Genomic DNA, 15,296 nt, shown 5'->3' with positions numbered 1-15,296 from the left:
TTAATTGTAAATTGTGATACGTGCAAAACATGTGATGAATTATGATGATCCTGAAGGTTATAGTTCTTTTTTGTTCTCCTTCCCCTTTTTCTTTCTAATAGAAATGCAGATAGAGGAAGTAGCCAGGTAGTAACATAACTCAAGAAGAAGAGAGGCAGCAACAGGCATTATTAGTGAGAAAAATCTTTCTTGGTTTATACTTGTTAAAAACCATTGGTGCTTCTACTTACTTTAAAAACATATTCAGAAAACTTCCCTTAACTTGAAATTTACATGTTAAATTATTAAAGAAAGGCATTGGTTATTAAAAAATACAGCATAAACAATAAGAGAGTATGATTAAATGAATTTATATAAGTCCCATTGCAGCATCACTTACTATCCTATAATAAATTAGAAAAAAAATTAAAATTAGAGCTTCTCCTATGAAGAGGGCATTCCACCTCTGCTGTTATATCTCCCCCAAATTCTCCGATTTTTGTTCTATCATATTTTTCCAAATCTTCATATTTAGTAGAGACAAAGCTACATGAGAGGATATTACAACAGACCTGGTGAGCTGGGAGTATTTCAGTCAGAAAAAAAATTGACTACAGCAATAGCCATGAAGGGAAAACTCACTGTAGTTGTCTTCCATGCTAACATTTCCATCCTTCTCCCAGCAGCAAATCGTCCTTAAATTAAGAAACTGTAACCAGGAAAAAGTGTCCTTCAGGCGCTCCTTTTTATATGGTATACTGTTCTAATTTGGTTAGAGCTTTAATTTTGGAGCTCTCTTTTTGTTGATAGCACTGACTATCTTTGTGTGAAGTAATGAATGCATATGTCTCAGTGAATCATGCTGTTTCATACTAAACTTCTGCATTAAATATATTTATTTTTTGTTAGTAAAGAGAGTAAAGAGCAAACAGCTGTGTCACTGATCCATTTTTTTTCATTGCCAAGAGAAGTCCTGACCAGATGTTCAATATTTGATATGTAAAAACAATTGTTTCCCATATAATATAATAAAAGTAGCCTATGCCTGGTAATGTTCTGATTATTTTCTTACCACTGTTGGTCCAATAATGTTTTCTCTTTTTTTTATTGAAAGTTTTTTGAAATTTTACAGAAGAAAAAAAATTACCCTCCCCAAACCCTCCCAACCCACCCCAACCCTCCCCCAACCTTCCCAGAGCTGAATACAGGCTTAATTAAAACTTAAAAGAAAAATTTTTAAACACATGTAAACCATAAGCAATTAATTACAATAATTAAACAAATTATAAAATACTTTAAGACCAATATATAAAAAACAAAAAAAATTATATCTAAACATACACTACCTATCTAGAATTTTCATTCAATCTCCATAATATCATACTTATATTATATAAAATCTATCCCTCTTTCTTTGTCATCAAACTCAAAAATACACATATAAACATTAATTATACCATTAAAACAGAATATTCTTTTAAATACTCCTTAAATTATTAAACTTAAACTTCTTATCTAGAATTTTCATTCAATCTTCATAATCTTCTCTCCTCTTTATAAATTATTCAGAAAAAAACTAAACATTTTCTAATGTCATACTTATATTATTTAAAGTTTATCCATCATTCTTTATAAACAACCTCAAAAACACACATATAAACATTACTTATAACATTAAAGTTCCCTTATACATTTTTAAAGCAAAATATTCCTTTAGATGCTCCTTAGATATCTAAACATACACTACCTATCTAAAATTTTCATTCAATCTCCTAATATCATACTTATATTATATAGAATCTAATCTATCCCTCTTTCTTTATCATCAAACACAAAAATAAACATATAAACGTTAGTTATACCATTAAAACAAAATACTCTTTTAAATACTCCTTAAATTACTAAAGTTAAACTTCTTATCTAAAATTTTCATTCACTCTCCATAATCTTCTCTCCTCTTTAATAATGTTTTCTCTTTAAAATCAGTCTTATTGGATATATAGTTGCAACTTTTATTCAAAAAGTATTTATTTACCAAATTCTAGAGTTTTAAGTTAAGCTACTGAAATCTAAAAGCTTGATATGTGCTTGCTGTGCTGAAGGATTTGTTTGGATCTGATTATTTCACTCAAGAGAAATAATGTTTTCTTTCATCAGATAAATCACTTTAGAAACTTCCTGTTTGAGTGATAGTTTGCTGGGGGAAAATATTGTGTAACAATTCTAAGTATATGAATTGCTATGAGCCTTTGCTAATGAGTAATGTTATTTTCTCTTCATTAAAAAACTGGTTTTACAAAATTTCTAAATATTTTCTTTCTGTTTAATAAAGATTATTGTTCATAGTGAGCCAGAGAATGTATCTCTAAAACAAAAACACTATAATATGGCAAAAAGTCAGCCTGATGAAGAGAAGGATGCCTGGGAAGTCAAGCAGCTGCTAGAGGTAGGTTTTGTGTATGTGTGTGTGCATGCATTTTAAATAATAAAATTAGGTATACATATTTTTTTTCTTGACTCACTTAAATTTCAGGTGATGTCCAAATTATAACATACCATGTTTCCCCGAAAAGACCTATCCTGAAAATAATCCCTGATTTTTTACGCGTACACCTAATATAAACCCTATCCCTAAAATATGCTCTAGTTTTGGGGCGAGGTGCATGCGTAAAAATCAAGCTAGGGTTGGGGTGTGGGGAGGTGGAGCTGTCCCACACGCTCTGTACCTGCTTACCTTAGGACTGCTGCAGTCAGTCTTCCCTCGCCCTGACTCCTGTCCCGCTGTTGCCTGAGTTCTTCTGCGGCTGTTTGTGGCCGCACCCCATGTGGTGCATCGCGCCAGTGCTGCTGCCCGTGGCAGGAGGCCGCGTGGCTCGTCTCGCCAATCACAGCATGTTGATGCAGCATGCTTCATCAAGTATATCTGAACTATTTTTCAATCCTTATTATGCAGAAATGCTATTATAGGGTGTTTACTTCGTTTCTGGAATGCTTTACTAGGTGGTCCTGAGTAATTTGTGACAGAAGAGAATTTGTACAAAATGTTTTACAGGTGGCACTTCTCCCCAACAAGACTGGCAAAGATGAGAAAAGATATGTCACCACAGTGTTAGAAGTGCAAGAAAGTGTTAGGGACTTGTTATCATATGTGGTGGACTTGTTCCAAAGCCAAATAATTTGGCTAATAAAGACTTGGTTGGAGGAAATGTTGGTACTGAAGATAGATCCCAGACTAGAACTGTTTTTACTGGGAATGATAGATGGGAAGTTTAACAAAGGAGAGGCATATCTAGTGTTGCATATTATAACAGCAGCAAGGTTGGTCTATGCCCAGAACTGGAAAAACGGAAATTCCTTGGTGGAGAGTGAACTAATTAAAAAAGACTAACATTAGAAATTAAAGACAAGGATGAAACACAGTATTACGAAGTTTGGGATAAGATGTGCTATTGCTTAGACTCGAGGAGAAAAAGTCAGAACAAAGAAAGCTCAGCTAGAAGAGAGAAAGTGTAGATTTTCAGCCTCAAAGTGAGCGTAAGCTAGAGATCAGAAAGAATATGAAATAATGAAAATGGAAGTTATGTTGTAAATAGACATAAATATGTATGCAAAAATATAAATATGTAAATAGTATAAAATGCAATATGTAAATGGTATAAAAGATCAATGAATAGGGAGATATATGGTCTAGTATGTATGGGAAAATAACAGCCAGAAAAGCCACACTGTGTTCAACCTGTTTTTAAATGTTTACTCAATAAAAATTTAATTTTTTTTTAAAAAAATGGAACAGAGAAGCGTTATTTGGTGATGCCAGAAGTGGAATTTCTTATTTATTGATCTTCTTTCCTAATTTATTGACTAAGCATCTCTAAACTAAAAAGTGTTTGCTTTATTTGTCCCCCAAAGCAATTCAGTTATGACATAGCTGAAAAAGCAGCTACGGTGTGCCTTGCTCATCTGTTTACATACCAAGATTTTGATATGGGTACTCTTGGACTAGCTTATGTGGCATCTCAAAAACCAAACAGCCACGGTGGCATCTGTCCAAAAGGTAAATCACTTTTTACTTTGAATTTGGTTTTTCTTCTAGGACAGTGGTTCTCAACCTTTTTAATGCTGCGACCCCCAACTGGTCGTAAGTCGAGGACTACTCAACTGGTGCAGCACCATTTGCAGAATGGGACTTTTGGCAGGCTCAGCAGGGCAGAGACAGCCTGGACAATTCCTATTGGCTTTTGAAAGCCAATAGAATTAGACTCTATTCAAAAGAGTCTATTCTATTGGCTTTCAAAAGCCAATAGAATAAAAGGGAGTAGCACAGCTAAGGAAAAGGGGAAAAAATGGCGGACTGCGTTGTTTGGCGACCCCCGTGAAATGGTCGTTCGACCCCAAATGGGGTCCCAACCCACAGGTTGAGAACCACTGCTCTAGGAAATAAATTTAAATGTCAGAAGAAAAAAAAAAGTATGTATCTACTGTAGGCAGTTAAGATGAGCCGGTGACTTACAGCAGAGATCTTCAATCCTTTTTGACCAGGAGGAACATTTGAAATGTTGAGGCTATGTTCTGGCACTTGCACAAAAGGCCTGCTTGGAGGTGGGCTTTCTTGTTTACAGAGTGACTGTCACGGGGAACATAAACTTATCCCGCAGCATTGCTTTATTAGAATGGTACCTGCTACCTCCATTTCTTACTGTCCCTGCTTAATTTTTTCTGGGAAGATGTGTACGTGTCCAAACATGCAGTAGATTTCATTTTCCCATCATTTTCATTTTTCAGGCTTATGGGCCAGTAGGCATTAGTGAAAAAGCTAGTAGTTTATTTTGTAGAAATGATTTAATGCAAGTTCAGGCAGGACAGAAACATGGTAGGTGTCAAAGACTTTCTGTAAAAGTCTCAAAGCTGAAAAGAGACTTGAACTTTCCAGAAAATCTAGTTTCTTTAGATTTAAATTGGCATTAAGCATTAACTCCTAAAACACACCCAACAAAGAGTGGCATGTTTGTACTCTTTGTTTCCCTTCCCTAGTGCAGTGTTTCCTAAACTTGACAATTTTAAGGCATGTGGACTTCAACTCCCAGAATTCCACAGCCAGCAACGCTGGCTGTGGAATTCTGGGAGTTGAAGTCCTCATGCCTTAAAATTGTCAAGTTTGGGAAACACTGCCCTAGTGAGATAGCATAATTGAAAGAACCATCAGTCAAAGAGAATTGTCAAAATATGTTCCTAAGATTGTGAATCCTGCTGCATGTATCCAACAACGGTCCAGCAGTATTGAGTGAGTCTTAACTTGATATTTTTATCTTCTCTTTCCTAGCTTATTCTAATTCGATACCAGGAAAAGCTGTCTATCTTAACAGTGGCTTAACCAGCACAAAGAACTATGGCAAAACAATCCTTACAAAGGTATTGCAAATAAATTATGGATACCATTTTAAGGAAATCAACAATGTTGCTTTTGGGGGCTAGTTGACTAATTACTCTTGTTGTTGAAGATGATTTTTCCTACCAGCCACGGTGACTGAGCTGCTAAACACATTGTGGTAATGTTGATTATTATTTAAAATCATTGGAGTGTTCAGTATTATATTTCACGAAAAAGTGTAGGCATTCCTGATTGTAAGAAATAGGAAAGCAATGAATTTAGTAGGTGCAGAAGTTGGGCATTGTTCCAGTCAGTAATTCAGAACACCTATTTTGGCAGAAATAACAGCTTCCAAATGTTTCCAGTAGCCAGTTAAGTTTGTTCTTGCTTCTGAAACTGTTTCTCACTCTTTGACCTCAGAAGTATTCTTAAGTCTTCTTGCATGCGAACCTCCTCGAATACCTTCAGAGTTGATTTGGTTGATTGTGTTTTCAATTATTGTCCTGTTGAGATGTCCATCCCCTTTTCAACTTTACTTCCTTTACTCGCTGGAAAGGTGTCCAGACTTCTGCATTTGCTGTACTCATTGTTTTATTACTTTCAACTTGTAAAGAATTTTATGTAAATAGTATGCATTCAGATTTGCAGAAAGATACCACTTAGCAATAGCACTTAGACTTATATACCTCTTCGCAGTGCTTTACAGCCCTCTCTAAGCAGTTTACAAAGTCAGCATATTGCCTCCCAACAATCTGGGTCCTCATTTTACTGACCTCAGAAAGATGGAAGGCTGAATCAACCTTGAGCCGGTGAGACTCCAACTGCCAAACTGCTGGCAGAAGATGTTAAGTTTAGCTTTATCTGCAGAAGATGTTAAGTTTAGCTTTATAGCTTGTTAGAAGTTGTGTCAGCTTCTGTTCACTTAGGCATTTATTGAATCGAACAACTACGTGTGCCTAAAATTTTGCAACCAACTATATAGTAACAGAACTCTTTGGAGCATTGTTGGTCCTACTGTCAGAAGTCGAAGTCAGCTAACTGAACAGAATTATAATGAAGTCTTGTCTTCTAACACAAGATAATATATGTTATAGTTCAGGGTTGCACTGTGGTGTTCTTGGTGCTCTCTGAGCTTGGTTGTTTGCTTGCAGATGTTTCATTACCCAAATAAGTACCATCATCAGTGCTAGTGAGTGTGGGGTTTGCTTCCTATTTCTATATAGTAGCTTGCTTTGCCGTTTTGGTGGAGTGTGGTTTTCTCCTTAGTAGTTCCTTGATTAGAGTATTGTTTTCTGTTTGACTGATGTTAATTCTTATCTATCTGGGAGTTGGCTGCTGAAAAGTATGTTTTTGAATGATGTATAAATATGGCTTATTTTTTTGTGTTTATTGATGGCTGATTTGTCTGAATGCCAAGTTTCCAAGAATTCCTTAGCATTTTTGGATTTAGGATGGGGCGGCCCTGGTGCTCAGTGATTAAGACGCTGTGCTTGTCGGCTGGAAAGCTAGCAGCCCAAGTTTGCGACCCAAGCTCCAATGGAGTGAGCCTCCCATTCCTCACCCCAACTCATGTCAACCTAGCAGTTCAAAAGCATGCAAATTCAAATAGATAAATAGGTACCGCTTTGGTGGAAAGGTAACGGCCATGTGATGTCATGCTGGCCACATGACTGCAGAAATATTTTCAGACAGCACCATCTCAATGGCCTTGAAACAGAGATGAGCACTGCCCCTGTTAGCTGAGTAAAGTCCACAGGGACTCAGTTAAATTTATCTTTTGATCTAGGATGCCTGCAGTTTCCCAATCAAAACTATGTTTGAATCTCTCCACGTCTTATGAGATGAAGGGATGTCTTCTGGCTGATAGCTGGTTTTCATGGATGTACCGTATTCTGTTAGTCTTCTGCCTATTTGTCCTGCATAGTGGCTATTATGGAGGACTTTATTGACTTGTGTTCTACAGAGATGCCAGATGGTTATAATAATCTGTTGGTTGTTTATGAGATGTTGCTATGATCTTTTCATAGCTTGTGTTGGTTGTGCTGCAATGAGTTGAGTGGGTCAGGCACCTTTTGATAAAGTTGCATAGATATCCATTTTATTGGAAGATTTTGTATAGGTGGTCTGTTTCTTTTTTCTGGTGTTCAGGATTGCTGCAATGTACTTTTGTACTTTTCTGAATAATGTTCTCACACAGCTCCTCTTGTGGGAGATTGGATTGTTACTTCACAAATGGAGTACTTGGTTAGTGTGGGTTGTTTAGACTTGCATTTCTAATTTGCTGCCATTTCCTTTGCTGATGAGGATATCCAGGAAGTCTAGGATGTTGTTCTTTATTTCCCTTGTGAATTGTACTCATTTGAAGATGCCGTTCATTGTTACATGTATCTTCTCTAGTACAATTTTATTATGAGAAATACATGTGGGAGTGCTGTAGTTTCTAGACCTTGCATTGTGATTTGTGCTATGAGTCCTCATAGTAGTGATCCCATGGGTGTTCCTCTGATTTTTTTTCCATCACACGGAAAGTAGGTAATGAGGCTTATTTTGGATATTTCCATAACTGCATCTTCTATTTTTCAGTCTTTAGCTCTCTGGAGGCACTGTAATGAGGAGTTGATAGATTATTTGCTACCCTCTGTAAGATGTACAAGATTTTGTAGGATTTTTTTGGCTATGCTGTATGTTGGCCTCTTTATTAATAATACAGTTGGATGAAGAGGTAGGTAGGGCTTGTGTATTTTGAGGTGTCTACAGAAGCATGACAGACAAAGGTACACAGTTTTTCATCTGCCACTGTTTTTTTTTAATGATTTGACCTTTATTGGTTAGGTCATTGAGGGTTCTCTTAATCAGGTTGTCCAGTTTATGTTATTAGGTTGATGTTTACTGGAATGTAGAATTTTTGGCCTCAAGTAATTTTTTGGCATTTTGTACAGATAATCTTCTGTCCATTATAATCATAATGGACAGACATAACCATTTTGGGTACATTGTCTGCTGAGAAGATGGTACTGGGTTAGTCCTTCTTTAGGTTTTTAAGGTTTTTATGTCTTCTACTTGAATTGGTTCTGCTTTTTGTGGTATAATTGTTTGACTTAAGGGTTTTTTCCCGGATCTATGTGGCAAGTTCTGTATTTTATATGCTGCTTCAGAGAATTCTAACTGATTAGCATTGTCCATGTTACAGTTGACACTTTTCTGGAAGATGTTGTGTATACTGCAGTATACAGTGGGTAGATGGACATATTCAGATACCTCTTTGTTTCTGGGGTTTAGCTGCAACGGTTTGGTTTGTGGAGTCCTTGGCACTCTCTGAGCTTGGTTTTGCTTGCAGACATTTCATTACCAACTAGATAACATCATTTTGTTTTCATTTAACAGGAAGCTGACTTAGTTACTACTCATGAGTTGGGACATAATTTTGGGGCAGAACACGATCCTGATAGCATGCCGGAATGTGCTCCCACTGAAGATCAAGGAGGAAAATACGTTATGTACCCTATTGCTGTGAGTGGGGACCATGAAAACAACAAGGTATTTTTTTTTTAAATCTCCATGTTGTTCCATTTATGGTGGGATGATCTTTTAATTTTTATATTTCAGTTTAATTTGCCTTTGCAAATATTACAGTGTTTCACTGCATTTTTTAAAAAAATACTGACTGGTTTGAGGAAAGGTAAGAAAAGAAAGAAAAGAAGAGAAAATGTTAAAATCAGGAATAAAGCATTAGAAATCAAGATGGATGTTAGAAATACCCACTTTGTGTTCTGAACTGTGGCAAGAGATCCTGAGTTAATGGATTTCATTGATTGCATAATGGGGGGGGCTGACAGGGGCCTCGGGTGGGTGAATTCTATACCAAAGTTTGCAACTGACCACATTTGCAAATGACAGCATTTTACAGCTATTATTTTCCCCATTCTCCTATAATATTTTTAGATGTTTTCAAACTGCAGTAAAGCATCCATTCTTCAGACCATACAGGCCAAGGCCCCAGAATGCTTCAAAGAACGGACCAACAAAGTATGTGGCAATTCCAGAGTGGATGAAGGGGAGGAATGTGACCCTGGCCTCTTGAATCTTCAGAACGATCTTTGCTGCACCTCTGACTGCAAGCTAAAGCCGAACGCAAAATGCAGGTGAGGCAGTAGCGAAGTAAATAAAAAAAAATGGCTACAGAAGGAACAAAATGAAGGGTGTGTGTGTGTGTCACTTGAGTCTTTGATTTCCTATATTAAAGTAAACGAATGAAAAGGTGGTATGTATCCAATATGTTTTTTTAATTAATGATTGATGTTTTGGTAATAATATCTAATGTGCTTTGTATAGCTTTCTAATTCAAATCAGACTACCTAAGTATGTACTTCATGTGGCTTACGTCACCGTTGCGACATAAGGTACAATGGGTAGCACAGCAATAGATAGACATCTTCTGAAACAATTTTAACACTAGAACACAGGATATAGAATGTTACAAACTTTATTATACTAATGATTATACCCATTTCTGTTCCGACTCTGGATGGTGAATGTAAGATTAAAATCAACAAACAACAAAAACAAATCTCCATCATTATCACAATACAGGATATAGCATGCAAGGACAATCTGACACAATCTACACAACTGCAATCGCATTAAAAAAAAAAAAGCGTCATTGACAAGCCCACTCTGCCTCCAGGCTCCACATAGAAAGGAGCTTCCCGGCTTCAGGGACTGATGAAACGCCAGCAGGGTCAGGGTGATCTTGGGGAGGAGGAGGATCCAGAGGGCCAGCACTGTAACCCAGAAGACTTGCTTCTGGGCTCTGACAAATGTCCCTGGCTAATAAAGGGGGACTGGAGCACGGACATCTTGCTGGAACTACTGGACCTGGCAGAAACCATTGGAGAAAGGTGCTTAAAGGGCATTCTAAGTGATAATCAGCACCTTGAATTCCACCAGCTCACAGTGGCGTAACATAGGCACACTGCGATACATTTGTATAACTGCATTGTGGACCAGCAACAGCATCTGAGTACTCTTTAAGGGTAACCCCGCATAGAGCGCATTGCCGTTATTCATTCAAGTAATCAAGGCATGAGTCATTGTAAATAATACTTCCCAACCTAGGAAAGGGTACAATTGGCACACAAGGCCAATCTGCAGATGGTCTCCTGGCCGTGGCTTCCAGTTCTTCAAACAGGAGTTGCGACTCCAGAAAAAACTCCCCTATTATGTGCACCAATTCTTTGTGTGGCAGTAGAACTCCATTGAGAAAATCTGGATCTCGTGGGAGGGGGCTTAAAATGTGGGGTGAGTTGAAGCCCGTTCTTCCCCATCCAGACTCCCATAGCCTCCAGGAACCTCAACAACACCACTTATTGGCCCTAGGATAGACATCTATAGCTGAGTGTCAGCAACATATTTAGGCCACCTAACGTCATGTCAGTCAATAATGTTGCCCATTGGCTTCATATAAAAATGGTAAGTAGGAAAAGGGGATGAACAGAACTCTGAAAGGGCCCATGGGAAAGATTGGAGACGGGGTGAAAATTATCTAACACAGTTTCTGTAAAAAAACAAACAAAAACAAAGTACAGATTTTTTTTTAAAGTATACAACCTTTATGGCATTTTTTTCTTTGCTATTTCTTGGAGCTTATCAATTTAGATATTTTATTATTTCTGCCAATCTGCTTAGTGACCGAAACAGCCCCTGCTGTAAAAGATGCCAATTTGAAAGTGCAGATAAGAAGTGCCAGGAAGCTATCAATGCAACTTGTAAAGGGGAATCCTATTGCACAGGTGAGTCCTTTGTTTTTCTGTCTTTTGTCCTAAACTACTTTTGTTTTTAATTTCAATTTTTCAGTAGTACACCCTGTATGTTTTAGTTTTGGAAAGACAGTTATATAGTTTTATTAATAAATTATGAATGTTCATTCCAAGACAAATGTGCTTCCAAAACAGAAATTGACTGAAAAAGATACACCCAGAGTTACTTGATGGTAAGATGGGTAGCCAATCAATTTTATAAATAGATAAATAATAAAATAAATAAATATGCTTATGTGCTACTCCTTTCTCCTGGCCAGGCTTTTGAACTGAGCATCCTACCAGATGCTAAGTTTGAGCTTATAACCTTTCACTCCTCAAAAAAACTGAGATAAGCTGGAATTCAAGGTTCTGGTAATTAATTACCTACAAAGAGCTTCGTGTTATGAAGCCTGATTATCTGTATCTTAACCCTCATAATCCTAACTCTCTCTCTCAAAAAAAAAACTAAGATGCACATAAAAAATTAAAGTATATTTCCAGGCTAATTTTCTTACTTATCTGTAAAATGTATAGGTTGTCCCAATTAGAATACTCAGTAAAAATGTAATAAAACACACACAAACAGAAAATCTAAAGTCTAGAAAAAACAAACCATCATTTAGTAAAACTAGAACATTACCAAGAGGGCTATCACTTCTTGTAACCAAGGCCTGGGGATAGCGCCCATTTTCAAGGGCTAATTTAAATAAGGCCATGGTGAGAGCTGTATGGATCTCAGGAAATGCTGTTTCAGAGGGCAGGTGCCATGATAGAGAATACTCACTTCCTGGCTCTTACCAGGTGACATTGTGTAATTAATGGGACTGGGAGCATGCCAACTTTGTCAGACAGTGTGGGACAGATATCAGTTACAAGGGTTTGGATACAGATAATCAGGCTTCATACCATGAAGGGCTTTATAGGTAATTACCAGAACCTTGAAGCTGGAAATCTACCGGCAACCATTGCAGCTCATGGAGCAAAAATGTCATGCAAGCAGGCAAGGGCATGCCCACAGCTGCCTATGCTGCTACATTCTAGACCAGCTGCAGCTTCCAAGTGGCTTTCAGGGAAGTGTAGTGTGCACTGCTATAGCCATAAGGTAACCAACATATGAGTGAATGGGAGAGAAAGTGTTCCAGTGGTTCTCCTGGGTGGGCGTGACCACTAGGTGGGTGTGGCTGCAGTGGTCATGGCACACTGAGTGGGCGTGGCTGGGGTGGGCGTGGCCACCTGGATGTTGCTCGTGGGGAGGGATGCCTGTGGGGGCCGGGCAGGGTTGGGGGACATCCAAGGGGTCTCTGGTGGGTGGGACAATGGGCAGGAGGTTCGTCCTGCGGGGTAAGGCAAGGCAGGGGGCAGGGCAGGGGTGTCATTGCCGCAGGGCAAAGCAAGGCGAGGCAAGAGCCGGGGCGGCTGCTGCCTGACACCATCGGTCCCCGCACACAGCGAGCACATGGGGATCAACAGTGTCCGTCAGCAGCCACAGCCTGCTGGCTCCTTGACCGGTGCACTCTGGGGCTCTGTAGCCTGCTGTGAATACCGGGCTAGCCCCCCAGCAGTAGGCGGAGGAGGAAAGTGCATGATGCAGACCACCGGATACGCCTACTCCATCCCATCTGTTTTTGCTTGCGGATGGAGAGCAGGTTGCTGCTGGTCATCTCCTTGACCCCTTCACAGATCTTGCCCTTGGCCCACATGTGGAGCCTGTTCCCCTTGCACACACAACGCACCTTAGCCCTGCCTCGAGCCGCTGCCACCGCTGCCTGGCCCATCCAGCACAAAGGAGGTGAAATGGCCAGCTAGCAAGCTTGAGTAGAGGTGGTAGAGCACGCAAGCCAAAGGCCACCCCAAGTGGGGTAAGCCAGATCTCCATCGATGCCTTGGCCCCCCAGTCCCAGCTAGGCTTGCGTGCCTCTCTCCATCTCTACTGGGCCTGGGTGGCCATGATGCCGATGGGGATCCGGCTTTCCCCGTTTGGGGTGGCTTTTTGCCTGCTGGCCCTGGGCGTGCTGTACCATCTCTATGATGGGCTTCCTAGCTGACCACTTCACCTCTTTCGTGCTGGGCGGGCCTGTAGCTCTGGGCAGTGGCCTAGTGGACCTGCGCAAGTGGCTGGCGGCCATGGTAGGTACTGAGGTGTGCGAGGAGAATGCGCTCCACCCATGGGCCAAAGGCAAGACCCTGAAGGGGGCTGAGATGACCAGTAGCGACTAGCTCTCCAACCAAAAAGCCATTTCAGTGTTGCTAAGGATGGAAGAGGGTAAGTGCTACAGTACTTCCATCTCACAATACAATTACAATAATCCTAAATGGAAAAATTAAAATGGTCTCACAATCAAGAGTTCTTCTCTTAAGTGGATCTTTCAGAGGAATAATAAAAAAAACACTTCCATTGCTCGTCTTTCAACAAGGGAGCCACAAGACGACAACATGAAAGACAATTTGGGTTGTTGGTTAAGCACTAGGCTAGAAACAGGGAGATTGCGAGTTCTAGTCCCACTTTAGGCATGAACTTTAGGTCAGTCACTCTGAGCGACTTTAGGTCAGTCACTCCCTCACAACCGAACTCATCTCACAGGGTTGTCATTGCTGTGGGGAAAATAGGTCAAGGAAAGAGTATTAGGCTTGAGTTATTTATAAAGCTAGGATAAACATGAACCAAGATGTACCTCAGCAGAAGTGATGGGGGGAGTGAGGGAATGGGAGGCAACAGCATAAAATTATTAAACAGACCATGATGTTAAATCCACTTACAGGGAATAGTAGTGATTGTCCTCCCCCTTGGAATGCCTTGGATGACACCGTCTGCGTGGATATGGGCAAATGCAAAGATGGCGAATGCGTCCCTTTCTGTGAGTGGATGCGCCTCCGTTCGTGTGCTTGCAATGGTGAGTTCAGCCTACTTGTCTGCTTCCCTCGGGCCAATGCTGCCTTCGGTCTGAGTGAGAGCTCTTCCTTCAGGGTTTTTCTCCTCAGCCAGGACCCTGACCATTGAAGATGGATTCCTGGAGCTGCGGGGCAAAAGAGAATTTACCGAGGATTATTGGGCATAAGTTAAGGGAGAGTGTGCCTCAGAGGGCTGATAGCCTCCCTGTCCTCTGAGCTTAAAGGTTTGCTTGATCCTCTTCTCAAGAAGCATCTTATCCAGAATTGAGGACCAAAGACAGATATTGCCTGCTTTTCTTAAAATAACTTTCCTTGACCTGGATTGGAATAAAAGTAGTTTGATTTTTTTGGGGTGGGCTCTCCTAGAGCATTTTTTTTTCATTCAGAGGCATTTATTTTCTCTTCCTTTTCTCCTAAATTTCTTTTGCGAGTTATTTATAGACCTCTTTATAGATTTGGCTCTCTTCCTTGTCCTTATCAAGATTCCTTCCAAAAATAATGAAATTATTAAGTATTCTGTAGCCTCCTTTGGATGCTCAGAAAACTAGTAAGTTTACCCTGGCATTTAAAGAGAAGGAGTTGAATGCACTAGCTACCCCCCCCCCCACCAACCCTGACATCCCTTTCAGGGATGTTATATGTGGAGGGGGGGGGCTTTTCTTCCATTGTGGATCCAGATTTTCCAAGTTCTCCCTGGCATGGAAAGTAGCTGTTTTCTTCAGGAGATCAGTCCTGCTAGGTCAGGGAACAGGACTGGCTGAGGGTCTTGAAAAGGTGACAAGCGGATTGTAATGGAGTCTTGAAAGTCTGTCGGTGGCCTTTTCTATTCCTGCTCATTTCTAATCACTCCAAAGCAGAATTGTGTGGAGTTTCTTTCTCAGGTTCTCTACTTTCCCACTTTATCATGGCTCCACATTCTCCTGAAGTCCCATCCCGCTTGTCCGCTGCGTGTGTAAGGAACCATGAAAAAAAGCAGGATTAGCACAAGGACCCCCATTCTTTGGGAATGTGAGGAGAACCTTGTCATTTTTAACAATGCCCTGCTCTCTTTGGGACTCTTTTCTGCCAAGAATCTCTCCCTATGTGGAAGAATCACATTGTTCTCTCCGCACACCTTCAAATATCTCTTGATTTTTAATACAGGTAGTCCTCAATTTATGACTGCTCGTTTAGTGGTATTTGAAGTTGCAATAGAAGCCCCCCTCCCCCACCCCAAAAGGTACTTACAATCTGGATTCAAAGTTCTGTTGGCTGCATCCCCA

General features: G+C 39.9%; 1 protein-coding gene across 2 annotated transcripts in view; it reads left to right on the top strand.

Moving 5' to 3' along the window:
• The window catches only part of ADAM17 (ADAM metallopeptidase domain 17), a 35,836-nt gene that overhangs the window by 11,135 nt on the left and 9,405 nt on the right, over nucleotides 1–15,296 (top strand). For both annotated transcript variants that reach the window (XM_039331874.1, XM_039331875.1), the window contains exons 8-14: nucleotides 2,312–2,425; nucleotides 3,889–4,033; nucleotides 5,300–5,388; nucleotides 8,732–8,884; nucleotides 9,290–9,489; nucleotides 11,033–11,136; nucleotides 13,905–14,036. In XM_039331874.1, the coding sequence (XP_039187808.1) occupies nucleotides 2,312–2,425; nucleotides 3,889–4,033; nucleotides 5,300–5,388; nucleotides 8,732–8,884; nucleotides 9,290–9,489; nucleotides 11,033–11,136; nucleotides 13,905–14,036 (937 nt within the window). The remainder of the gene's footprint in view (nucleotides 1–2,311; nucleotides 2,426–3,888; nucleotides 4,034–5,299; nucleotides 5,389–8,731; nucleotides 8,885–9,289; nucleotides 9,490–11,032; nucleotides 11,137–13,904; nucleotides 14,037–15,296) is intronic.

The sequence above is a fragment of the Crotalus tigris genome, unplaced genomic scaffold (assembly GCF_016545835.1).
Source record: "Crotalus tigris isolate CLP2741 ecotype Arizona unplaced genomic scaffold, ASM1654583v1 scf7180000024439.5362192, whole genome shotgun sequence".
In the NCBI taxonomy this organism is placed as follows: Eukaryota; Metazoa; Chordata; class Lepidosauria; order Squamata; family Viperidae; genus Crotalus; species Crotalus tigris.
Note: the sequence above shows the minus strand (reverse complement) of the source record. Positions and strands in the feature narration are given on the sequence as shown.